Below are 26,662 nucleotides of genomic sequence, written 5' to 3'. Positions count from 1 at the left end.
TAAAAAATAAAAATAGGTGGGTAAACTCTGACTGTTGGTCGCATTGAAAGAGGTAACACTACCTATATTTTCAATGCATTTTCCTGCAAAAGGTGGATAAACTGTATTTACTCTGAACTACACCACTGTGTAGTGGTTCCCTAGCATAGCGCATGGTGGCCAGAGGTTCACAGAATCAAATCAAATTGTATTTGTCACTTGCGCAACAACAGGTATAGGTAGACCTTACAGTGAAATGCTTACTTACAAGCCCTTAATCTGTATGGTTGTGTGCATTGCATTCACAACATATACACAAAAGTATATGGACACCTGCGTGTCGAACATCTCATTCCAAAATCATGTTGGCCGATTAGGTCTGGCCCGCAGTCGGCGTTACAATTCATCCCAAAGGTGTTCGTGGGGTTGAGGTCAGGGCTCTGTGCAGGCCAGTCAAGTTCCTCACACCGATATTGACAAACCATTTCTGTATGGACCTCGCATTGTGCACTGGGGTATTATTATACTGAAACAGGAAAGGGCCTTCCCCAAACTGTTGGTAGCAAAGTTGGAAGCACAGAATCGTCTAGAATGTCATTGTATGCTTTAGAGTTAAGATTTCCCTTCACTGGAACTAAGGGGCCTAGCTCGAACCATGAAAAACAGCCCCAGACCGTTATTCCTTCTCCACCAAACTTTACAGTTGACACTATGCATTCGGGCAGGTTGTGCATCCACCAAACCCAGATTCCTCCGTCGGACTGCCAGATGGTGAAGCGTGATTCATCACATCTCGAGAATCCAACGGCAGCGAGCGTTACACCACTCCAGCCGACACTTGGCATTGCGCATGGTGAATTTAGGCTTGTGTGCAGCTGCTCGGCCATGGAAATCCATTTCATGAAGCTCCCGATGAACTGTTCTTGTGCTGACGTTGCTTCCAGAGGCAGTTCGGAACTCGGTAGTGAGTGATGCAACCAAGGACAGCACTCTGTGGTCTCATTCTGTGAGCTTGTGTGGCCTACCACTTCGAGGCTGAGCCATTGTTGCTCCTAGACGTTTCCACTTCACAATAACAGCACTTACAGTTGACCGGGGCAGATCTAGCAGGGCAGAAATTTGACGAACTGACTTGTTGGAAAGGTGGCATCCTATGACGGTGCCACATTGAAAGTCACTGAAAGTCCATTCTACTACCAATTTTTGTCTATAAAGATTCCATGACTGTGTGCTCGATTTTATTCACCTGTCAGCAACGGGTGTGGCTGAAATAGCCTAATCCAATAACTTGAAGGGGTGTCCACATACTTTTGGCCATGTCATGTACTTGTCAGTATACAATAAACAAAGGTACTTACCTTAAAAACAAATTATACTATACCATGAAGAGAGACTTGTCTGTGTATATATATATATATATATATATGTACAGTATATATTAAAAAAGTGATATACCTACCTTTAGCCCATCCTATAGCGATCATCACCAGCAGTCCATCCTTGTACTTGCTGTGTGCCTCAGCCACGCCCCCCAGGACTTTCCATGTGCGGGTCACCTCCTTCATGCCCGTCAGCACCAGACGCACAGGGAAGAGGGCAGTACAGGAGTACACCATGTCCTGGGGGCAGTAGAATACCAGGTACCTAGAATATAAGACACATAGACTTCATTTTTTCCCCCAAATGTTGTTATGAATATCACGATCAACAACAGAATAAACAAATTTTGAATTACATTCATTCTAATGACATTTCTCAACACCTAATGTCAAGCAAATTACACTCACTGGAGTATCTGACATAGGCTTTGAAAAATCTGGCTACCAGTCAATAGGCTACCAGTCAATAGACTACATAGGCTACCAGTCAATAGGCTACCAGTCAATAGACTACATAGGCTACCAGTCAATAGGCTACCAGTCAATAGACTACCAGCCAATAGACTACCAGTCAATAGGCTACCAGTCAATAGGCTACCAGTCAATAGACTACCAATCAATAGACTACATAGGCTACCAGTCAATAGACTACCAGTCAATAGACTACATAGGCTACCAGTCAATAGACTACCCGTCAATAGGCTACCAGTCAATAGACTACATAGGCTACCAGTCAATAGGCTACCAGTCAATAGGCTACCAGTCAATAGGCTACCAATCAATAGACTACATAGGCTACCAGTCAATAGACTACCAGTCAATAGGTTACCAGTCAATAGGCTACCAGTCAATAGTCTACCAGTCAATAGTCTACCAGTCAATAGGCTACCAGTCAACAGGCTACCAGTCAACAGGCTACCAGTCAATAGACTACCAGTCAACAGGCTACCAGTCAACAGGCTACCAGTCAATAGACTACCAGTCAATAGGCTACCAGTCAATAGACTACCAGTCAATAGGCTACCAGTCAATAGCCTACCAGTCAATAGACTACATAGGCTACCAGTCAATAGGCTACCAGTCAATAGGCTACATAGGCTACCAGTCAATAGACTACATAGGCTACCAGTCAATAGACTACCAGTCAATAGGCTACCAGTCAATAGACTACATAGGCTACCAGTCAATAGACTACCAGTCAATAGGCTACCAGTCAATAGGCTATCAGTCAATAGGCTACCAGTCAATAGACTACATAGGCTACCAGTCAAATAGACTACCAGTCAATAGGCTACCAGTCAATAGGCTACCAGTCAATAGACTACCAATCAATAGACTACATAGGCTACCAGTCAATAGACTACCAATCAATAGACTACATAGGCTACCAGTCAATAGGCTACCAATCAATAGACTACATAGGATACCAGTCAATAGGCTACCAATCAATAGACTACCAGTCAATAGGCTACCAGTCAATAGACTACCAGTCAATAGGCTACCAGTCAATAGACTACCAGTCAATAGACTACATAAGCTAGCAGTCAATAGGCTACCGATCAATAGACTACATAGGCTACCAGTCAATAGGCTACCAGTCAATAGGCTACCAGTCAATAGACTACATAGGCTACCAGTCAATAGGCTACCAGTCAGTAGACTACCAGTCAATAGACTACCAGTCAATAGGCTACCAGTCAATAGGCTACCATTCCATAGACTACATAGGCTACCAGTCAATAGGCTACCAGTCAATAGACTACCAGTCAATAGGCTACCAGTCAATAGACTACATAGGCTACCAGTCAATAGGCTACCAATCAATAGGCTACCAGTCAATAGGCTACCATTCCATAGACTACATAGGCTACCAGTCAATAGACTACCAGTCAATAGGCTACCAGTCAACAGGCTACCAGTCAACAGGCTACCAGTCAATAGGCTACCAGTCAATAGACTACCAGTCAATAGACTACCAGTCAATAGGCTACCAGTCAATAGACTACCAGTCAATAGGCTACCAGTCAACAGGCTACCAGTCAACAGGCTACCAGTCAACAGGCTACCAGTCAATAGGCTACCAGTCAATAGACTACCAGTCAATAGGCTACCAGTCAACAGGCTACCAGTCAACAGGCTACCAGTCAACAGGCTACCAGTCAATAGGCTACCAGTCAACAGGCTACCAGTCAATAGACTACCAGTCAACAGGCTACCAGTCAACAGGCTACCAGTCAATAGGCTACCAGTCCGACAAGTGGTGCTGGCTGCTGGTAAGCTTTCTTGACTTAATACATTTTTGCCAACACATGGCTAACCTTTGTTTACCAGCTAAACAGCTGCTCTTAATGAAAATGCCTATAAACTTGAAAGGTAACTCCTATGTTAGAGTTTATCCTTCCTCTTCCAATTATGCTGAACAAAAATATAAACGCAACAGGTAAAGTGTTGGTCCTATGTTTCATGAGCTGAAATAAAAAGAATTCTGACAAAAAGCTTATTTCTCTCAAATGTATTTATTTTACTAGGCAAGTCAGTTAAAGAACTAATTCTTATTTTCAATGATGGCCTAGGAACAGTGGGTTAACTGCCTTGTTCAGGGGCAGAACGACAGATGTTTGCCTTGGCAGCTCGGGGATTCGATCGATCAACCTTTCGGTTACTGGCCCAATGTTCTAACCACTAGGCTACCTGTTAGTGAGCATTTACCTTTTCCAATATAATCAATCCACCTGACAGATATGGCATATAAAGAAGCTGATTAAACACCATGATCATTACACCGGTGCACCGTCTGCTGGAGACAATAAAAGGCCACTTTAAAATGTGCAGTTGTTTCACACAACACCACAGATGTCTCTAGTTGAGGGAGCGTGCAATTTGCATGCTGACTGCAGGAATGTCCACCAGAGCTGTTGCCAGAGAATTGAATGTTCATTTCTCTACCACGCCAGGACCTCCACATCCGGCTTCTTCACCTGCAGGACCCCTGCCCAGTCATGTGAAATCCATAGATTAGGGCCTAATTAATGTATTTATATTGACTGATTTCCTTATATGAACTGTAACTCTGTAAAATCTTTGAAATTGTTGCATGTTGCGTTTATATTTTTGAAGAGGTAAAAACAATGAAATAATATCTACTGTCTCTATTTATTTGAAAATGTTGATGACTTCCCCTTGCCATTATCATTCCCTGATGATAAGACAAGACATGTGACGAGCGTTTTTCTAACATATGATGTGACCCCCTTGGTCGCCGGGCGGGGGGGGGGGGGGTCGCCGGGCAAGAATATATACAGTCAGGAAGTAGAAAACTGAATAAATACAATATTCACGTCCCACTGGAGAACAAATCAATCCTTCAATGCCTGACAAATACTGCACAGTTGACAAAGTTAATGTGTGCAGCATTTTTTAATTTATAAAAAAAAAAAGCAAACACTGATGATTCTGTTTTGGGTTTTCTATGATGTGCATTTCCTGGCTTGAGCTTGTGTGTTGATATGATACAGTGATTCATCATCTCAGCCTGGAGCATGGCTAATGGCTGAGTAACTGGCTTATTGTCCATTCCTCTGTGTGGTCATTTACCCGCTCATTTGTATATTCTGTCACACTAGCGCATAGTCACAATCATCCAATGTGGGTGCTATCTAAATCAGAGGAGGTTGGTGGGAGGAGCTATAGGAGGACAGGCTTATTGTAATGGCTAGAATGGAATGGTTTCAAACACATCAAACAAATGGATGCCACATGTTTGACTCCATTCCATTAATTCCATTCCAGCCATTACGATGAGCCCGTCCTCAAATAGCTCCACCCACCAGCCTCCACTGATCAAAACATCCCTAATATGGCTACTACTTAGTTGTATTTTAGTAGGGATCCCCATTAGCTGCTCTCAAGGCAGAAGCCACTCTTCCATTATACTTATACAGTATAATGCAAAAGGTAACCAGAACCTGACAAACACAGGTTCGTAAATATCCATATCTAAATTAAATATTGGATTGAGACAAAATAAACAATCTATGTCTAAATTAAATATTGGATTGAGACAAAGTAAACAAACAATCTAGTTCAACAGTCAGTAAGCTACTCTATAAAAAAATACTGGCAGAAACTCAAACAGGAAGTATCCGTGCTAAGATCTGTTCAACGTTGGTCTGACCAATCGGAATGCATGCTTCAAGATAGTTTTGATCACGCGTACTGGGATACGTTCCGGGTTGCCTCTGAGAATAACATTGATGTATACACGGACACGGTGACTGAGTTTATCAGGAAGTGTATAGGGGATGTTGTTCCCACTGTGACTTTTAAAACCTACCAAAACCAAGAAATGTGGATAGAGGTGATAGAGCAATGACCCTGGAATAAAAAACATTATGTGTAGGGTAGAGAGAGGGTTGGTTTTACAGGTTTACTGACTCTGGATTGTCAGTACTGCATGTGTTCTTGGCTGTTGTGCCGTGGTTGTGTCAGAATCGATTGTGAGATGAACTTGAGTATGCCTTCCCATAACCGGAGTTGGCTTGCGGTCGGTTCTGGCACAGCCATGGCACGACACAACAGCATATAATGTGATGCCTAAGACAAATTTTGACTTGCAGTTAGCGGCTGTTTGAATCTATGTACAAATTCTTATTTTTAATGACGGCCTAGGAACAGTGGGTTAACTGCCTGTTCAGGGGCAGAATGACAGATTTGTACCTTGTCAGCTCGGGGATTTGAACTAGTCCAACACTCTAACCACTAGGCTACCCTGCCAAACAATTGGAGGTGTACCTGTGGATGTATTTCAAGGTCTACCTTCAAACTCAAAGTCTCTTTGCTTGACATCATGGGAAAATCAAAAGAAAAGGCCTCAGAAAAGGCTACCCAAAACATTTGACCCAAGTTAAACAATTTAAAGGCAATGCTACCAAATACTAATTGAGTGTATGTAAACTTCTGACCCACTGAGAATGTGAAAACTGAAATAAAACTTAAATAAATCATTCTCTCTACTATTATTCTGACATTTCACATTCTTAAAATAAAGTGGTGATCCTACCTGACCAAAGACAGGGCATTTTTACTAGGATTATATGTAAGGAATTGTGAAAAACTGAGTTTAAATGTATTTGACCAAGGTGTAATGTAAACTTCCAACTTCAACTCTATGTAAATGTGATATTTCAGTTTATTTAAAAAAATGTATTAGCAAAACCTTTTTGGTTTGTCATTATGGGGTAATGTGTGTAGATTGATGAGGGGAAAAATGGTTTTAATCAAATTTAGAATAAGACTGGAACCTAACAAAATGTGGGAAAAGTAAGGGGGTCTGAATATTTTCCGAAGACACTTTATATATTGTACTCTAATCAATGCCATCCCATTCAACTATTGCTCTACATATACTATTCTATTCTACGTATTCTACAGATATACCTACTCATTCAAGGGTTTTTCTTTAGTTTTACTACTTTCTACATTGTAGAATAATAGTGAAGACATCAAAACTATGAAATAACATATATGGAGTCATATAGGAACCAAAAAAAGTGTTAAACAAATCTAAATATATTTTATATTTGAGATTCTTAACATAACCACCATTTGCCTTGATGACAACTTTGCACATTCTTGGTATTCTCTCAACCAGCTTCACCTGCAATGCTTTTTCAAACAGTCTTGAAGGAGTTCCCACATATGTTGAGCACTTGTTGGCTGCTTTTCCTTCACTCTGCGGTCTGACTCATCCCAAACCATCTCAATTGGGTTGAGGTCAGGTGATTGTGGAGACCAGGTCATCTGATGCAGCACTCATCACTCTCCTTCTTGGTCAAATAGCCCTTACACAGCCTGGAGGTGTGTTTTGGGTCATTGTCCTGTTGAAAAACAAATTATAGTCCCACTAAGCCCAAACCAGATGGGATGAGGTATCACTGCAGAATTCTGTGGTTGCCATGCTGGTTAAATGTGCCTTGAATTCTAAATAAATCACATACAGTGTCACCAGCAAAGAACCCCCACACCATACCACCATCTCCTCCATGCTTCATGGTGGGAAATACACATGCAGAGATCATCCATTCACCCATACCGCATCTCACAAAGACACAGCAGTTGGAACCAAAAATCTCCAATTTGGACTCCTGACCAAAGGACATATTTCCCCCGGTCTAATGTCCAATGCTCATGTTTCTTGGCCCAAGCAAGTCTCTTCTTCTTATTAGTGTCCTTAAGTCATTGTTTCTTTGCAGCAATTTGACCATGAAGGCCTGATTCACACAGTGTCCTCTGAACAGTTGATGTTGAGATGTGTCTATTACTTGAACTCAGTGAAGCATTTATCTGGGCTGCAATTTCTGAGGCTGGTAACTCTAATGAACTTATCCTCTGCAGCAGAGGTAACTCTGGGTCATCCATTCCTGTGGCAGTCCTCATGAGAGTAAGTTTAATCATAGTGCTTGATAGTTTTTGTGACTGCACTTGAAGAAACTTTCAAAGTTCTTGAAATTTTCCGGATTGACTGACCTTCATGTCTTAATGTAATAAATGGACTGTTGTTTCTCTTTGCTTATTTGAGATGTTCTTGCCATAATATGAACTTGGTATTTTACCAAATAGGGCTATCTTCTGTGTACCACCCCTACCTAGTCACAACACAATTGATTTGCTCAAACGCATTAAGAAAGAAAGAAATTACACAAATTAACTTTTAAGAAGGCACCTGTTAATTGAAATGCATTCCAGGTGACTACCTCATGAAGCTGCCAAGAGTGTGCAAAGCTGTCATAAAGGCAAACGGTGGCTATTTGAAGAATCTCAAATATAAAATATACTTTGATTTGTTTAACACTTTGTTTACTATATGATTCCATGTGTTATTTCACAGTGTTGATGTCTTCACTATTATTCTACAATGTAGAAAATAGTAAAATAAAGAAAAACCCTTTAATGAGTAGGTGTTCTACAACTTTTCACCAGTAGTGTTTACTAAATATTCTACCCACATACTGTCCATAATCCTTTATATATATATATATTTATTATTTCCACTGGATGTCATAAGGTGAATGCACCAATTTGTAAGTCGCTCTGGATAAGAGCGTCTGCTAAATGACTTAAATGTAAATGTTATTCTCTGGACTCCGACATTGGTCACCCTAATATTTATATATTTCTTAATTCCATTCTTTTAGATCTGTGTGTATTGTGGTGAATTGTTAGATATTACTGCCCTGCTGGAGCTAGGAACACAAGCATTTCACTACACCTACAATAACATAACATGTGTATGTGACCATTAGCTTTTGATTTGATTTGAAATACATGTTGGCTTTCAGCCCAGCAGAGGGCACTAAAACGCTATGGTATTGAAGAGGAAGCATGGTGGATGTTTTTTAATCAAGGAGCTTAATGGATCCTCTATTTTTCTGTCACACACCAGTTGCTCTGATACATCCCCCCATCCCCCAATTATTTTTTTCCAAAAATAGCATTTCTCTATCAGCTGTTTACTGCGGTGTTATAGTGTATCCGGAATGTGGGAGCCTCATCACTGGTGTAAGGGTGGCAGGTAGCCTAGTGGTTAGAGCGTTGGGCCAGTAACCGAAAGGTTGTTAGATTGAATCCCCGCGCTGACAAGGTAAAAATCTGTCATTCTGCCCCTGAAGAAGGCAGTTAACCCACTGTTCCTAGGCTGTCATTGTAAATAAGAATTTGTTCTTAACTGACTTGTCATAAAAAGTACTTAAGTAAAAGTACTACTTATGTAGTTTTTGGGGGTATCTGTACTTTAATATTTATATTTTTTCCAACTTTTACTTTACTACATTTCATAAAGAAATAATGTACTTTTTACTCCACACATTTTTCCTGACACCCAAATGTACTTATATTTTGATAGGAACATGGTCCAATTCACGCATTTATGAATAGAACATCCCTGGTCATCCTCTGCCTCTGATCTGGTGCTCACTAAACACAAATGCTTTGTTTGTAACTTATGTCTGAGTGTTGGAGTGTGCCCCTGGCTATCTGTACAAAAAAACAAAACAAAAATGTAATTGTGCCGTCTGGTTTGCTTAATGTAAGGCATTTTGAAACTGAAGTATATTTAAAACCAAATGCTTTTACACTTTTACTCAAGGAGTATATTACTTGAGTCATTTTCTATTAAAGGCATCTTTACTTTTATTCAAGTATGACAATTGAGTACTTTTTCCACCACTGAGCCTCATAGGGAATCTACGGTACAGTGGTTTTCAGGGTCCACAGACAGTATTCTACTGGTCAAATGTCTTTACCATATGTAATCCTGTGAACTCTCTCTCTCTTCTTCCCCGCTCCCCCCTCCCTCCTCTCTCTCTCCCTCCCCCCTCCTCTCACCAGATGACAGAGGCCATGAGGACGTTAGTGCTGTTGGACAGAAGGGCTATCGGGTTCTCAGCCTCTTTCTCTCCCAGTCTTCCTCTCTCCCCCTACCCACCCCTCCCTCCCTCCCCCTCTCTCTCTCCCTCCCCCCTCCTCTCACCAGATGACAAAGGCCATGAGGACGTTAGTGCTGTTGGACAGAAGGGCTATCGGGACCTCAGCCTCTTTCTCTCCCAGTTTTCCTCCCTCCCCCTCTCTCTCTCTCTCTCTCTCTCTCTCCTCTCCACTCCACTCACCAGATGACTGAGGCCATGAGGACGTTGATGCTGTTGGACAGAGGGGCTATGGGGGCCTCAGCCATCATGAGACCAGAGAGAATTCCCCCTCCGAAGCAGTAGAGCATAGAACTGAACCAGCAGGCAAACGGGCTCCTCCTCGCCACCTCCAGGGCTCCTGTAACCCAGTCACCAGCAGAGGTTAGTGTAGTTCATCTAAAACTAAAGTCAAATAACAAAAAAAGTACAACATAACATCAAACACCATGTGAAGGATGATGAGAAACACTTGAGGTGCTTAGAAAAAAAGCCTGACCGTAATCTATTAGCAGAGACTTCCTTCATCATTCTCCTAATTATCATCATCATCATCACACATGTTGAAGTCATCAGCTATTGATAGACTTTCTCTCTCATCAGCATCCTACCCTTATTTTGGAACAATGTGAGACAAAGGTCTCTGTAAAGCACTTTGTTACAGCTGCTGATGTAAAAAAAGAAGAGATCTATAAACTACATTTGATTGATTGATTAATTAGAACAAGTCTACAATTATATAGAACAAGAAGTGTATAGTGTGTTCTTGTTTAATGCTCTCTTCTTGTCAGTTCTAGCAAACGTGTTGCTGTAAAACTGCAGAGGAGCTAAAGCACAGCAGAGCAATATGTTCATAGTGAGAGGAGAGATTACAGTGGAGGAGTTTCACATTATAGGAGCGTCACAGTTTGAGGAACTTCCAGGGCTGTTAAACATTCATGAACAGTTTGAGGAAGGTCCTTTCAGACTTCCAGGGCTGTTAAACATTCATGAACAGTTTGAGGAAGGTCCTTTCAGACTTCCAGGGCTGTTAAACATTCATGAACAGTTTGAGGAAGGTCCTTTCAGACTTCCAGGGCTGTTAAACATTCATGAACAGTTTGAGGAAGGTCCTTTCAGACTTCCAGGGCTGTTAAACATTCATGAACAGTTTGAGGAAGGTCCTTTCAGACTTCCAGGGCTGTTAAACATTCATGAACAGTTTGAGGAAGGTCCTTTCAGACTTCCAGGGCTGTTAAACATTCATGAACAGTTTGAGGAAGGTCCGTTCAGACTTCCAGGGACAGTAGATATACAATTGAGAACAGGTCAGGCCCAGAGACACGATATGTGCTCATCTCACCTACACACCATTTTCAATGGATATGAGATCCCGTTTAGAGCTCAAAAGTTGATTGTTGATTAGTGCTGGTATCTGCTCGTGTCTGTACTGTCTCCCCATATGCAAAGCCTTTCAGGATTGTGACTATGGACACTGCCTCAAAGAAATAAATTCTAGATACTACTTGATCCTGGATCCTAGATTAAGACTTCTGAGTATTAGTGACAGACACTGGTAGCGGGGTCACTCAGGTCAGCCAAAAGGTCATTAAACCACAAACTGTGTGGCAAGCAAGCTAATAAACCCCACCTACTATGACTAACACATTTTACAGTCAATTAAAAATAAGGCTAAATATAGTATGCTCACATGGTGATGTTGTACTGGTCAAGAATAGGATCCAGTTCCTACTATCTCAAAGTGCTTCAAAATAAAAGGAAAACAAGCAATACATCATGAGACTAGCTATAGCTAGCTGGTGCACAGCATCAGGTTCCCAAAAACTTAATCTGTACTTGACTACTTGATCTTGTATTTGACTAGTCCATCATGTGAGCATAGGAGGTACACGCCAGCTGATGCCCTTTTAAGAGCCATATACAGCACTATGAATCTGGCCCTTCTTAGTCTTCATTTTCCAGTTCCCAAGTAATCTACTTCCTGGTCTTGTCTACAAGGTTATCCCAACTCTAGCCAAGTCCTGTAGAGTCAGGCTGGTTAATCTGAAGGATTAAAGACTCCTGGAGAGGCAGGCTGAGAAAAACCTCCTGTCCTAAACACAAGCATAACCATGTAGCCATGTAGTTTACAGTTCTAACTCTGTAGCCATGTAGTTTACAGTTCTAACTATGTAGCCATGTAGTTTACAGTTCTAACTATGAAGCCATGTAGTTTACAGTTCTAACTATGTAGCCATGTAGTTTACAGTTCTAACTATGTAGCCATGTATTAGACATGTAGTTTACAGTTCTAACTATGTAGCCATGTAGTTTACAGTTCTAACTATGTAGCCATGTAGTTTACAGTTCTAACTATGTAGCCATGTAGTTTACAGTTCTAACTATGTAGCCATGTAGTTTACAGTTCTAACTATGAAGCCATGTAGTTTACAGTTCTAACTATGAAGCCATGTAGTTTACAGTTCTAACTATGTAGCCATGTAGTTTACAGTTCTAACTATGTAGCCATGTAGTTTACAGTTCTAACTCTGTAGCCATGTAGTTTACAGTTCTAACTATGTAGCCATGTAGTTTACAGTTCTAACTATGAAGCCATGTGGTAGCCATGTCGATTACAGTTCTAACTATGTAGCCATGTAGTTTACAGTTCTAACTATGTAGCCATGTAGTTTACAGTTCTAACTATGTAGCCATGTGGTAGCCATGTCGATTACAGTTCTAACTATGTAGCCATGTAGTTTACAGTTCTAACTATGTAGCCATGTGGTAGCCATGTCGATTACAGTTCTAACTATGTAGCCATGTAGTTTACAGTTCTAACTATGTAGCCATGTAGTTTACAGTTCTAACTATGAAGCCATGTAGTTTACAGTTCTAACTATGTAGCCATGTAGTTTACAGTTCTAACTATGTAGCCATGTAGTTTACAGTTCTAACTATGAAGCCATGTAGTTTACAGTTCTAACTATGAAGCCATGTAGTTTACAGTTCTAACTATGTAGCCATGTAGTTTACAGTTCTAACTATGTAGCCATGTGGTTTACAGTTCTAACTATGTAGCCATGTGGTAGCCATGTCGATTACAGTTCTAACTATGTAGCCATGTAGTTTACAGTTCTAACTATGTAGCCATGTAGTTTACAGTTCTAACTATGTAGCCATGTAGTTTACAGTTCTAACTATGTAGCCATGTAGTTTACAGTTCTAACTATGTAGCCATGTAGTTTACAGTTCTAACTATGAAGCCATGTAGTTTACAGTTCTAACTATGTAGCCATGTAGTTTACAGTTCTAACTATGTAGCCATGTGGTTTACAGTTCTAACTATGTAGCCATGTAGTTTACAGTTCTAACTATGTAGCCATGTAGTTTACAGTTCTAACTATGTAGCCATGTGGTAGCCATGTCGATTACAGTTCTAACTATGTAGCCATGTAGTTTACAGTTCTAACTATGTAGCCATGTAGTTTACAGTTCTAACTATGAAGCCATGTAGTTTACAGTTCTAACTATGTAGCCATGTAGTTTACAGTTCTAACTATGTAGCCATGTAGTTTACAGTTCTAACTCTGTAGCCATGTAGTTTACAGTTCTAACTATGTAGCCATGTAGTTTACAGTTCTAACTATGAAGCCATGTGGTAGCCATGTCGATTACAGTTCTAACTATGTAGCCATGTAGTTTACAGTTCTAACTATGTAGCCATGTAGTTTACAGTTCTAACTATGTAGCCATGTGGTAGCCATGTCGATTACAGTTCTAACTATGTAGCCATGTAGTTTACAGTTCTAACTATGTAGCCATGTAGTTTACAGTTCTAACTATGTAGCCATGTAGTTTACAGTTCTAACTATGAAGCCATGTAGTTTACAGTTCTAACTATGAAGCCATGTAGTTTACAGTTCTAACTATGTAGCCATGTAGTTTACAGTTCTAACTATGTAGCCATGTAGTTTACAGTTCTAACTCTGTAGCCATGTAGTTTACAGTTCTAACTATGTAGCCATGTAGTTTACAGTTCTAACTATGAAGCCATGTGGTAGCCATGTCGATTACAGTTCTAACTATGTAGCCATGTAGTTTACAGTTCTAACTATGTAGCCATGTAGTTTACAGTTCTAACTATGTAGCCATGTGGTAGCCATGTCGATTACAGTTCTAACTATGTAGCCATGTAGTTTACAGTTCTAACTATGTAGCCATGTGGTAGCCATGTCGATTACAGTTCTAACTATGTAGCCATGTAGTTTACAGTTCTAACTATGTAGCCATGTAGTTTACAGTTCTAACTATGAAGCCATGTAGTTTACAGTTCTAACTATGTAGCCATGTAGTTTACAGTTCTAACTATGTAGCCATGTAGTTTACAGTTCTAACTATGAAGCCATGTAGTTTACAGTTCTAACTATGAAGCCATGTAGTTTACAGTTCTAACTATGTAGCCATGTAGTTTACAGTTCTAACTATGTAGCCATGTGGTTTACAGTTCTAACTATGTAGCCATGTGGTAGCCATGTCGATTACAGTTCTAACTATGTAGCCATGTAGTTTACAGTTCTAACTATGTAGCCATGTAGTTTACAGTTCTAACTATGTAGCCATGTAGTTTACAGTTCTAACTATGTAGCCATGTAGTTTACAGTTCTAACTATGTAGCCATGTAGTTTACAGTTCTAACTATGAAGCCATGTAGTTTACAGTTCTAACTATGTAGCCATGTAGTTTACAGTTCTAACTATGTAGCCATGTGGTTTACAGTTCTAACTATGTAGCCATGTAGTTTACAGTTCTAACTATGTAGCCATGTAGTTTACAGTTCTAACTATGTAGCCATGTGGTAGCCATGTCGATTACAGTTCTAACTATGTAGCCATGTAGTTTACAGTTCTAACTATGTAGCCATGTAGTTTACAGTTCTAACTATGAAGCCATGTAGTTTACAGTTCTAACTATGTAGCCATGTAGTTTACAGTTCTAACTATGTAGCCATGTAGTTTACAGTTCTAACTCTGTAGCCATGTAGTTTACAGTTCTAACTATGTAGCCATGTAGTTTACAGTTCTAACTATGAAGCCATGTGGTAGCCATGTCGATTACAGTTCTAACTATGTAGCCATGTAGTTTACAGTTCTAACTATGTAGCCATGTAGTTTACAGTTCTAACTATGTAGCCATGTGGTAGCCATGTCGATTACAGTTCTAACTATGTAGCCATGTAGTTTACAGTTCTAACTATGTAGCCATGTGGTAGCCATGTCGATTACAGTTCTAACTATGTAGCCATGTAGTTTACAGTTCTAACTATGTAGCCATGTAGTTTACAGTTCTAACTATGAAGCCATGTAGTTTACAGTTCTAACTATGTAGCCATGTAGTTTACAGTTCTAACTATGTAGCCATGTAGTTTACAGTTCTAACTATGAAGCCATGTAGTTTACAGTTCTAACTATGAAGCCATGTAGTTTACAGTTCTAACTATGTAGCCATGTAGTTTACAGTTCTAACTATGTAGCCATGTGGTTTACAGTTCTAACTATGTAGCCATGTGGTAGCCATGTCGATTACAGTTCTAACTATGTAGCCATGTAGTTTACAGTTCTAACTATGTAGCCATGTAGTTTACAGTTCTAACTATGTAGCCATGTAGTTTACAGTTCTAACTATGTAGCCATGTAGTTTACAGTTCTAACTATGTAGCCATGTAGTTTACAGTTCTAACTATGAAGCCATGTAGTTTACAGTTCTAACTATGTAGCCATGTAGTTTACAGTTCTAACTATGTAGCCATGTGGTTTACAGTTCTAACTATGTAGCCATGTAGTTTACAGTTCTAACTATGTAGCCATGTAGTTTACAGTTCTAACTATGTAGCCATGTGGTAGCCATGTCGATTACAGTTCTAACTATGTAGCCATGTAGTTTACAGTTCTAACTATGTAGCCATGTAGTTTACAGTTCTAACTATGAAGCCATGTAGTTTACAGTTCTAACTATGTAGCCATGTAGTTTACAGTTCTAACTATGTAGCCATGTAGTTTACAGTTCTAACTATGTAGCCATGTAGTTTACAGTTCTAACTATGTAGCCATGTAGTTTACAGTTCTAACTATGAAGCCATGTAGTTTACAGTTCTAACTATGAAGCCATGTAGTTTACAGTTCTAACTATGTAGCCATGTAGTTTACATTTCTAACTATGTAGCCATGTAGTTTACAGTTCTAACTCTGTAGCCATGTAGTTTACAGTTCTAACTATGTAGCCATGTAGTTTACAGTTCTAACTATGTAGCCATGTATTAGACATGTAGTTTACAGTTCTAACTATGTAGCCATGTAGTTTACAGTTCTAACTATGTAGCCATGTAGTTTACAGTTCTAACTATGTTTAGTTCCATGTAGTTTACAGTTCTAACTATGAAGACATGTAGTTTACAGTTCTAACTATGAAGCCATGTAGTTTACAGTTCTAACTATGTAGCCATGTAGTTTACAGTTCTAACTATGTAGCCATGTAGTTTACAGTTCTAACTCTGTAGCCATGTAGTTTACAGTTCTAACTATGTAGCCATGTAGTTTACAGTTCTAACTATGAAGCCATGTGGTAGCCATGTCGATTACAGTTCTAACTATGTAGCCATGTAGTTTACAGTTCTAACTATGTAGCCATGTAGTTTACAGTTCTAACTATGTAGCCATGTGGTAGCCATGTCGATTACAGTTCTAACTATGTAGCTATGTAGTTTACAGTTCTAACTATGTAGCCATGTGGTAGCCATGTCGATTACAGTTCTAACTATGTAGCCATGTAGTTTACAGTTCTAACTATGTAGCCATGTAGTTTACAGTTCTAACTATGAAGCCATGTAGTTTACAGTTCTAACTATGTAGCCATGTAGTTTACAGTTCTAACTATGAAGCCATGTAGTTTACAGTTCTAACTATGAAGCCATGTAGTTTACAGTTCTACAACTATGTAGCCATGTGGTTTACAGTTCTAACTATGTAGCCATGTGGTAGCCATGTCGATTACAGTTCTAACTATGTAGCCATGTAGTTTACAGTTCTAACTATGTAGCCATGTAGTTTACAGTTCTAACTATGTAGCCATGTAGTTTACAGTTCTAACTATGTAGCCATGTAGTTTACAGTTCTAACTATGTAGCCATGTAGTTTACAGTTCTAACTATGAAGCCATGTAGTTTACAGTTCTAACTATGTAGCCATGTAGTTTACAGTTCTAACTATGTAGCCATGTGGTTTACAGTTCTAACTATGTAGCCATGTAGTTTACAGTTCTAACTATGTAGCCATGTAGTTTACAGTTCTAACTATGTAGCCATGTGGTAGCCATGTCGATTACAGTTCTAACTATGTAGCCATGTAGTTTACAGTTCTAACTATGTAGCCATGTAGTTTACAGTTCTAACTATGAAGCCATGTAGTTTACAGTTCTAACTATGTAGCCATGTAGTTTACAGTTCTAACTATGTAGCCATGTAGTTTACAGTTCTAACTATGTAGCCATGTAGTTTACAGTTCTAACTATGTAGCCATGTAGTTTACAGTTCTAACTATGTAGCCAGTTTACAGTAGCCATGTGGTAGCCATGTAGTTTACAGTTCTAACTATGTAGCCATGCCATGTAGTTTACAGTTAGCCATGTAGTTTAACTATGTAGCCATGTAGTTTACAGTTCTAACTATGTAGCCATGTAGTTTACAGTTCTAACTATGTAGCCATGTAGTTTACAGTTCTAACTATGTAGCCATGTAGTTTACAGTTCTAACTATGAAGCCATGTAGTTTACAGTTCTAACTATGTAGCCATGTAGTTTACAGTTCTAACTATGTAGCCATGTGGTTTACAGTTCTAACTATGTAGCCATGTAGTTTACAGTTCTAACTATGTAGCCATGTAGTTTACAGTTCTAACTATGTAGCCATGTGGTAGCCATGTCGATTACAGTTCTAACTATGTAGCCATGTAGTTTACAGTTCTAACTATGTAGCCATGTAGTTTACAGTTCTAACTATGAAGCCATGTAGTTTACAGTTCTAACTATGTAGCCATGTAGTTTACAGTTCTAACTATGTAGCCATGTAGTTTACAGTTCTAACTATGTAGCCATGTAGTTTACAGTTCTAACTATGTAGCCATGTAGTTTACAGTTCTAACTATGAAGCCATGTAGTTTACAGTTCTAACTATGAAGCCATGTAGTTTACAGTTCTAACTATGTAGCCATGTAGTTTACATTTCTAACTATGTAGCCATGTAGTTTACAGTTCTAACTCTGTAGCCATGTAGTTTACAGTTCTAACTATGTAGCCATGTAGTTTACAGTTCTAACTATGTAGCCATGTATTAGACATGTAGTTTACAGTTCTAACTATGTAGCCATGTAGTTTACAGTTCTAACTATGTAGCCATGTAGTTTACAGTTCTAACTATGTAGCCATGTAGTTTACAGTTCTAACTATGTAGCCATGTAGTTTACAGTTCTAACTATGAAGACATGTAGTTTACAGTTCTAACTATGAAGCCATGTAGTTTACAGTTCTAACTATGTAGCCATGTAGTTTACAGTTCTAACTATGTAGCCATGTAGTTTACAGTTCTAACTCTGTAGCCATGTAGTTTACAGTTCTAACTATGTAGCCATGTAGTTTACAGTTCTAACTATGAAGCCATGTGGTAGCCATGTCGATTACAGTTCTAACTATGTAGCCATGTAGTTTACAGTTCTAACTATGTAGCCATGTAGTTTACAGTTCTAACTATGTAGCCATGTGGTAGCCATGTCGATTACAGTTCTAACTATGTAGCTATGTAGTTTACAGTTCTAACTATGTAGCCATGTGGTAGCCATGTCGATTACAGTTCTAACTATGTAGCCATGTAGTTTACAGTTCTAACTATGTAGCCATGTAGTTTACAGTTCTAACTATGAAGCCATGTAGTTTACAGTTCTAACTATGTAGCCATGTAGTTTACAGTTCTAACTATGAAGCCATGTAGTTTACAGTTCTAACTATGAAGCCATGTAGTTTACAGTTCTAACTATGTAGCCATGTGGTTTACAGTTCTAACTATGTAGCCATGTGGTAGCCATGTCGATTACAGTTCTAACTATGTAGCCATGTAGTTTACAGTTCTAACTATGTAGCCATGTAGTTTACAGTTCTAACTATGTAGCCATGTAGTTTACAGTTCTAACTATGTAGCCATGTAGTTTACAGTTCTAACTATGTAGCCATGTAGTTTACAGTTCTAACTATGAAGCCATGTAGTTTACAGTTCTAACTATGTAGCCATGTAGTTTACAGTTCTAACTATGTAGCCATGTGGTTTACAGTTCTAACTATGTAGCCATGTAGTTTACAGTTCTAACTATGTAGCCATGTAGTTTACAGTTCTAACTATGTAGCCATGTGGTAGCCATGTCGATTACAGTTCTAACTATGTAGCCATGTAGTTTACAGTTCTAACTATGTAGCCATGTAGTTTACAGTTCTAACTATGAAGCCATGTAGTTTACAGTTCTAACTATGTAGCCATGTAGTTTACAGTTCTAACTATGTAGCCATGTAGTTTACAGTTCTAACTATGTAGCCATGTAGTTTACAGTTCTAACTATGAAGCCATGTAGTTTACAGTTCTAACTATGTAGCCATGTAGTTTACAGTTCTAACTATGTAGCCATGTAGTTTACAGTTCTAACTATGTAGCCATGTGGTAGCCATGTAGTTTACAGTTCTAACTATGTAGCCATGTGGTAGCCATGTAGTTTACAGTTCTAACTATGTAGCCATGTAGTTTACAGTTCTAACTATGAAGCCATGTAGTTTACAGTTCTAACTATGTAGCCATGTAGTTTACAGTTCTAACTATGTAGCCATGTAGTTTACAGTTCTAACTATGTAGCCATGTAGTTTACAGTTCTAACTATGTAGCCATGTGGTTTACAGTTCTAACTATGTAGCCATGTGGTAGCCATGTCGATTACAGTTCTAACTATGTAGCCATGTAGTTTACAGTTCTAACTATGTAGCCATGTAGTTTACAGTTCTAACTATGTAGCCATGTAGTTTACAGTTCTAACTATGTAGCCATGTAGTTTACAGTTCTAACTATGAAGCCATGTAGTTTACAGTTCTAACTATGTAGCCATGTAGTTTACAGTTCTAACTATGTAGCCATGTAGTTCACAGTTCTAACTATGTAGCCATGTGGTTTACAGTTCTAACTATGTAGCCATGTAGTTTACAGTTCTAACTATGTAGCCATGTAGTTTACAGTTCTAACTATGTAGCCATGTAGTTTACAGTTCTAACTATGTAGCCATGTGGTAGCCATGTCGATTACAGTTCTAACTATGTAGCCATGTAGTTTACAGTTCTAACTATGTAGCCATGTAGTTTACAATTCTAACTATGAAGCCATGTAGTTTACAGTTCTAACTATGTAGCCATGTAGTTTACAGTTCTAACTATGTAGCCATGTAGTTTACAGTTCTAACTATGTAGCCATGTAGTTTACAGTTCTAACTATGTAGCCATGTAGTTTACAGTTCTAACTATGAAGCCAAGTAGTTTACAGTTCTAACTATGTAGCCATGTAGTTTACAGTTCTAACTATGTAGCCATGTAGTTTACAGTTCTAACTATGTAGCCATGTGGTAGCCATGTAGTTTACAGTTCTAACTATGTAGCCATGTGGTAGCCATGTGGTTTACAGTTCTAACTATGTAGCCATGTGGTAGCCATGTAGTTTACAGTTCTAACTATGTAGCCATGTAGTTTACAGTTCTAACTATGTAGCCATGTAGTTTACAGTTCTAACTATGTAGCCATGTGGTAGCCATGTAGTTTACAGTTCTAACTATGTAGCCATGTGGTAGCCATGTAGTTTACAGTTCTAACTATGTAGCCATGTGGTAGCCATGTAGTTTACAGTTCTAACTATGTAGCCATGTAGTTTACAGTTCTAACTATGTAGCCATGTAGTTTACAGTTCTAACTATGAAGCCATGTAGTTTACAGTTCTAACTATGAAGCCATGTAGTTTACAGTTCTAACTATGTAGCCATGTAGTTTACAGTTCTAACTATGTAGCCATGTAGTTTACAGTTCTAACTATGAAGCCATGTATTAGACATGTAGTTTACAGTTCTAACTATGTAGCCATGTAGTTTACAGTTCTAACTATGTAGCCATGTAGTTTACAGTTCTAACTATGTAGACATGTAGTTTACAGTTCTAACTATGTAGCCATGTAGTTTACAGTTCTAACTATGAAGCCATGTAGTTTACAGTTCTAACTATGTAGCCATGTAGTTTACAGTTCTAACTATGTAGCCATGTAGTTTACAGTTCTAACTATGTAGCCATGTAGTTTACAGTTCTAACTATGAAGCCATGTAGTTTACAGTTCTAACTATGTAGCCATGTAGTTTACAGTTCTAACTATGTAGCCATGTGGTTTACAGTTCTATGTAGCCATGTAGTTTACAGTTCTAACTATGTAGCCATGTAGTTTACAGTTCTAACTATGTAGCCATGTAGTTTACAGTTCTAACTATGTAGCCATGTAGTTTACAGTTCTATCTCCTGACCACAACTACTGAAGGGCCCTTTATAATACTGCAGACATCGCAGAGTAGACCTACACTTAATTCTTTATATTTGTTTCAATAACTCAACAGCAACAAGGTCAAGAATGTTGTGTTGTGTAAAATACATGTGTAGTGATAGGTCTGGTTTCTGAGCTTTAACTATGATGAATCATTAGTTGTAAAAGAGACATGAGGGGTGGAGTCATAATGAAGCTTGGGAGGGGCTGAGTGCAGGGAAAACCATCACACGTGGCAGTACTGATAAGGGGAGGAACCGTTTAAGGCTCATATCATTCAGCTTCCTGCCTAGCAATAATGATGCAATGTGTTGCGATAACGAGGAGACTCCATCCAAAGTGGGGTATGTATACTACCACGGGATGAATAAACTTGGTTTAAAGCATTCATAGTGTCCGTTGAGTTTGTACTCTGAGAATTAGAACCTAACACCAGTAACAAACTGGTTTAGATGTTTTGTACTTAAAATGGAACATTAGAAATTAGAAAATTAGAACAGGATTAGAAACGGAAAGAGAGAGAGATGGAACACATGCAGATCTCCTGGGATAATGAGTGGTCTGGAGTTGGCAGAGTCAATGTTACCGCCAGGCCAAACTCCAAAAAAACAGCCAGCATCAGCATATCAAAGAGGAGAGAGGTTTAACAGGAGAAACTAACAGCAGTGGAATATTCACTATCACTGGGCATCTCACACACTCTTGTTTAATATCATCAAACATCACATGAGTTGGCTACAACAATACAGATGAGTGATTACCCAGGTACACGGTTATAACACACACACACACACACACACACACACACACACACACACACACACGCACAAAGGTTCTTCACAACTACAACTCGCAGGCGTCAGCTTACCAACAACCAGCATTTGCACAACCATTGAATAGCTGATTAAATCACATTTTGTGCATCACTGTTCACTACAGATGGACAGCCAGCTTTGCACAGCAGTAGCCATCTGAACACACAGGTACGTCAGAACTGATAGCCTCCATGGTCGCCAGCATTTGGCATTGGAGCATAGTAACTGAAATAGTGGTTATAGTACCTCAACACCACAACAACGTCACTAATCAAAATAACTGCAATCATGCAAATCATCAATTGAAAGCAGGTTGTAGTCAATTGACGGCAGGTTATTAACAGCCTTAATAACCTCTTAATAAGCTTAAGAAACAGTTATATAATAGTGGTCGCGGGATTAGAAGAGGAGAAAAGCCATGGCTCCGTCTCCATAACACAGACGCAACAAAGCTTAAATATAGCCTGGTCCCAGATCTGTATGTGCTCTCTTGCCAACTCCTCATGCAAACAGTTGTCAAGTCCACACCAACAGATCTGGGACCGGGCTAGGTAAAATAAAGGTTATAAAAAAATAAGCATGGAGCGGTATCCATGCATGCATCAGATCCGGGACAAAGCCTTCTGGGAAAAAGACTTGTCGACAGTGGATCCCTGAAGCTGGATTTACTCAGAGAAATACAACATATACAGAGTGTATGGCTCGGTCTTAACTATAGCAGTAGTACTGTAGTAGAAGTACTGTTGTAGTAGTACTGTTGTAGTTCTGTAGTAGTAGTAGTTCTGAGGTACTGTAGTAGTAGTACAGTAGTAGTAGTACAGTAGTCGTACTACTGTAGCAGTGCTGTAGCAATAGTACTGTAGCAGTAGTACTGTTGTAGTAGTACTGTAGCAGTAGTACTGTTTTAGTAGTACTGTAGCAGTAGTACTGTTGTAGTAGTACTGTAGCAGTAGTACTGTAGCAGTAGTACTGTTGTAGTAGTACTGTAGCAGTAGTACTGTTGTAGTAGTACTGTAGCAGTAGTACTGTTGTAGTAGTGCTGTAGCAGTAGTACTGTAGCAGTAGTACTGTTGTAGTAGTACTGTAGCAGTAGTACTGTTGTAGTAGTACTGTAGCAGTAGTACTGTAGCAGTAGTACTAGTAGTACTGTAGTAGTACAGTAGCAGGTGGATGGGATGGTTACAATAATGACTGGTGAAATAGTAACATACCTGTCTACTGGGACACATAACCTGCAACGTCAGCAAAGGCACAACATTAATGACTATGTACATTATTTAGTACCTAGCTACGCAAGTAAGTCAAAACAATTAATTTAATGCTTTTTTACTCTTTAAATGCTACTGTAGCTGTTATTAAAATATGTATCGATAACTAATGACATTTTCTTGGGATCTTATCAACAACTTTGAAACTGATATTTACAGACTATCATTTACAGTAGGCCTAGTCCCTAGTGGGTTGAGAAAGCAGAACTAAACAAGAGGTTTTGTCAACCAACGCTTTTAGTTCCACTGCATACAGCTTGAGTACATTTGTAATTAGTGAAGCTTGTGCTTTGTCTATTATCCTGGTCCCACATCAGTTTGTGCTGTCTTTCCAAAGTTCCCAACAGCTTGCAAGAGACATAAGCAGATCTGGGACCAGGCTCATTTGGAAAAACAGCAAAAGCAGACCTGGGACCAGGCTCATTTTGAAAAACAGCAAAAGCAGACCTGGGACCAGGCTAATTGTCTATGCCTTGGTACAGAGAAGCCATTAAGAATGGGTGAATGCTATGCTGCCAGCTAGCGACCATTATTCATTGAGTGGGTTGTTGCTACTCTGCATGTAGAAGAGGTTGCTTGTCAGTACAGAAAATCCCTGACGAGTAAAGGGAACTTAAAGAGTGAGTCCAAGAGATGTTTGTGTTTCAAGAGTCCCATGAAGAGCCTCAAATATTTAATCTACACTATGTCATGGAAACTACTGAATGTCCCTTTTTGTGAATTACAGTATTTTCCCAGTGGATATTGTGAGGGAAAATGAAGTATTTATCTGCTTTGTTTACTATATCTTCATGAATATTGACTCTCTAATTCAGAGGGTTTGGGTTAAATGCGGAAGACACATTTCAGTTGAATGCATTCAGTTGTACAACTGACTAGGTATCCCCCTTTCCCTCTCCCTTCCTACCGGTCCCTTCCTACCGGTCCCTTCCTACCGGTCCCTGCCTACCGGTCCCTGCCTACCGGGCTCTGCCTACTGGCCTCTGCCTACTGGCCTCTGCCTACTGGCCTCTGTCTACTGGTCTCTGTCTACTGGCCTCTGTCTACCGGTCCCTGCCTACCGGCCTCTGCCTACTGGCCTCTGCCTACTGGCCTCTGCCTACTGGTCTCTGTCTACCGGTCTCTGCCTACCGGTCTCTGTCTACCGATCCCTGCCTACCGGTCCCTGTCTACCGGTCCCTGCCTACCGGCCTCTGTCTACTGGCCTCTGCCTACTGGTCTCTGTCTACTGGTCTCTGTCTACTGGCCTCTGCCTACTGGCCTCTGTCTACTGGCCTCTGTCTACTGGCCTCTGTCTACTGGTCTCTGTCTACTGGTCTCATGGTGTGACTCCAACTAGAGATAACTTGAGGAATAGAACAGACCTGTTATTGTTTCTAATCATCTTTGCTCCTGAGAAACTTGGTGTGTGGCCAAAGACAAAAAAGCTGATCTACCGGGGAGGGGTGGAACCAGCCATGATTAAGCATTTTTAGGTCTACTATATAAGACTTCTGCATTTTCAGTGTTGTTGAGCTCTCGGTCCTACACTCGAGAGTGGCCAACCAGCTTCATTGTTGCAATTTTTATTAATACAAATTATTGTTTGAAAAATGACAGTCTCTCTCACTTGTTAGAATTTCCACAACAATATACAGTACTGAGAGAGAGAGGCAGTGTTTACACTGTGAAGGTTTGGTGAGCACTTTACTTCTGCATTCTGACGTGTACTGTAGGTAAATTGTTATGAATGACACAATGAATGCTTGCTGGAATCCAATCTCCCACTGGGAACTCACTTAGACACAGAATCCCAAACACCAGCAGAGTGAGACACAGAATCCCAAACACCAGCAGAGTGAGACACAGAATCCCAAACACCAGCAGAGTGAGACACAGAATCCCAAACACCAGCAGAGTGAGACACAGAATCCCAAACACCAGCAGAGTGAGACACAGAATCCCAAACACCAGCAGAGTGAGACACAGAATCCCAAACACCAGCAGAGTGAGACACAGAATCCCAAACACCAGCAGAGTGAGACACAGAATCCCAAACACCAGCGGAGTGAGACACAGAGTCCCAAACACCAGCAGAGTGAGACACAGAGTCCCAAACACCAGCCGAGTGAGACACAGAATCCCAAACACCAGCCGAGTGAGACACACTGTAGAAACAGCTTGTTTAGTTGACAGTATAGAAGGCACTGCACACCAGAGGAGGCTGGTGGGAGGAGGTATAGGACAATAGGCTCATTGTAATGGCTATAATAGAAAGAAATGGAATTGAATCCAACATGTTGTTTACATGTGTAACATTCCAGTCATTACAATGAGCCTGTCCTCCTATAGCACCTCCCACCAGCCTCCTCTGATGTACACTAACTCTAAGCAGACTGTGTAGGTCATACCATGACCAGCAGGACTCAAGATACCTTGTGGTAATCAGTTTGATTTGCATTCAGAGGACATTTGCAAGTCAAATCTTACCTGTGGGTAAAATGGAGAAAATATCTGATGCAATGACAAACTGAACACAGCTCTGAGCTCTACCTGCACTTCAGGTGTTATCCTTGGGACTTATAGCCTGTTCCCATATCTGTTTTTTGATGTCTTGTCACATTCAATAACAACGACCACATAGGAGTTGGCTATACAGCACAAACAGATCTGGAACCAGGCTAGAAGAGATGGCCCCAGTCTGTGATCATTTCAAATGCTCTCCAACCAGAAGGGACCGAATGTAGTGTAACCTGTCTCACTGTCTTTCTGTAGTTCCGGTCTACAGAGTACATGCATTACGTTGCAAACAGCACCTTGTTTCTATAGAGGCCTGTTCATAAAACACTTTTATGTGTCTTTAGATGTCATCCTGAGGAAACAGTCGTATATCACATAGTCCATTAGAGTTTGGGAGAGACTGGGGAGAGTCTCTCTCTCTCTCTGCTCTCTCTGCTCTCTGCTCTGAGCATCCTGCTAGAGGATGGAACACTTATTATTAGGTCACAGATTGTTCACAGTACAATGTCCTATAACTAATGTTCTGTTTTCCATGTTAGACCTCACTCAGTGTAGTTTGGACAGTGCTTGAGATAAGTCTTCTTTATAAAGACAAGTAAAAGTGTCCCTGTGAAAAATAATTAGAATCTTACTA

General features: G+C 39.8%; 1 protein-coding gene across 1 annotated transcript in view; it reads right to left on the bottom strand.

Moving 5' to 3' along the window:
• LOC115123825 (trimeric intracellular cation channel type B) overlaps positions 1-26,662 on the bottom strand; it is a 35,220-nt gene that overhangs the window by 5,938 nt on the left and 2,620 nt on the right. Inside the window, exons 2-3 of the mRNA XM_029653189.2 lie at positions 10,022-10,178; positions 1,439-1,623 (exon numbers count right to left, since the gene is read on the bottom strand). Of these exons, the coding sequence (XP_029509049.1) occupies positions 1,439-1,623; positions 10,022-10,178 (342 nt within the window). The remainder of the gene's footprint in view (positions 1-1,438; positions 1,624-10,021; positions 10,179-26,662) is intronic.

This window comes from Oncorhynchus nerka, linkage group LG22, assembly GCF_034236695.1.
Source record: "Oncorhynchus nerka isolate Pitt River linkage group LG22, Oner_Uvic_2.0, whole genome shotgun sequence".
Lineage (NCBI taxonomy): Eukaryota > Metazoa > Chordata > Actinopteri > Salmoniformes > Salmonidae > Oncorhynchus > Oncorhynchus nerka.
This window is presented reverse-complemented; position numbering and strand designations above follow the sequence as displayed.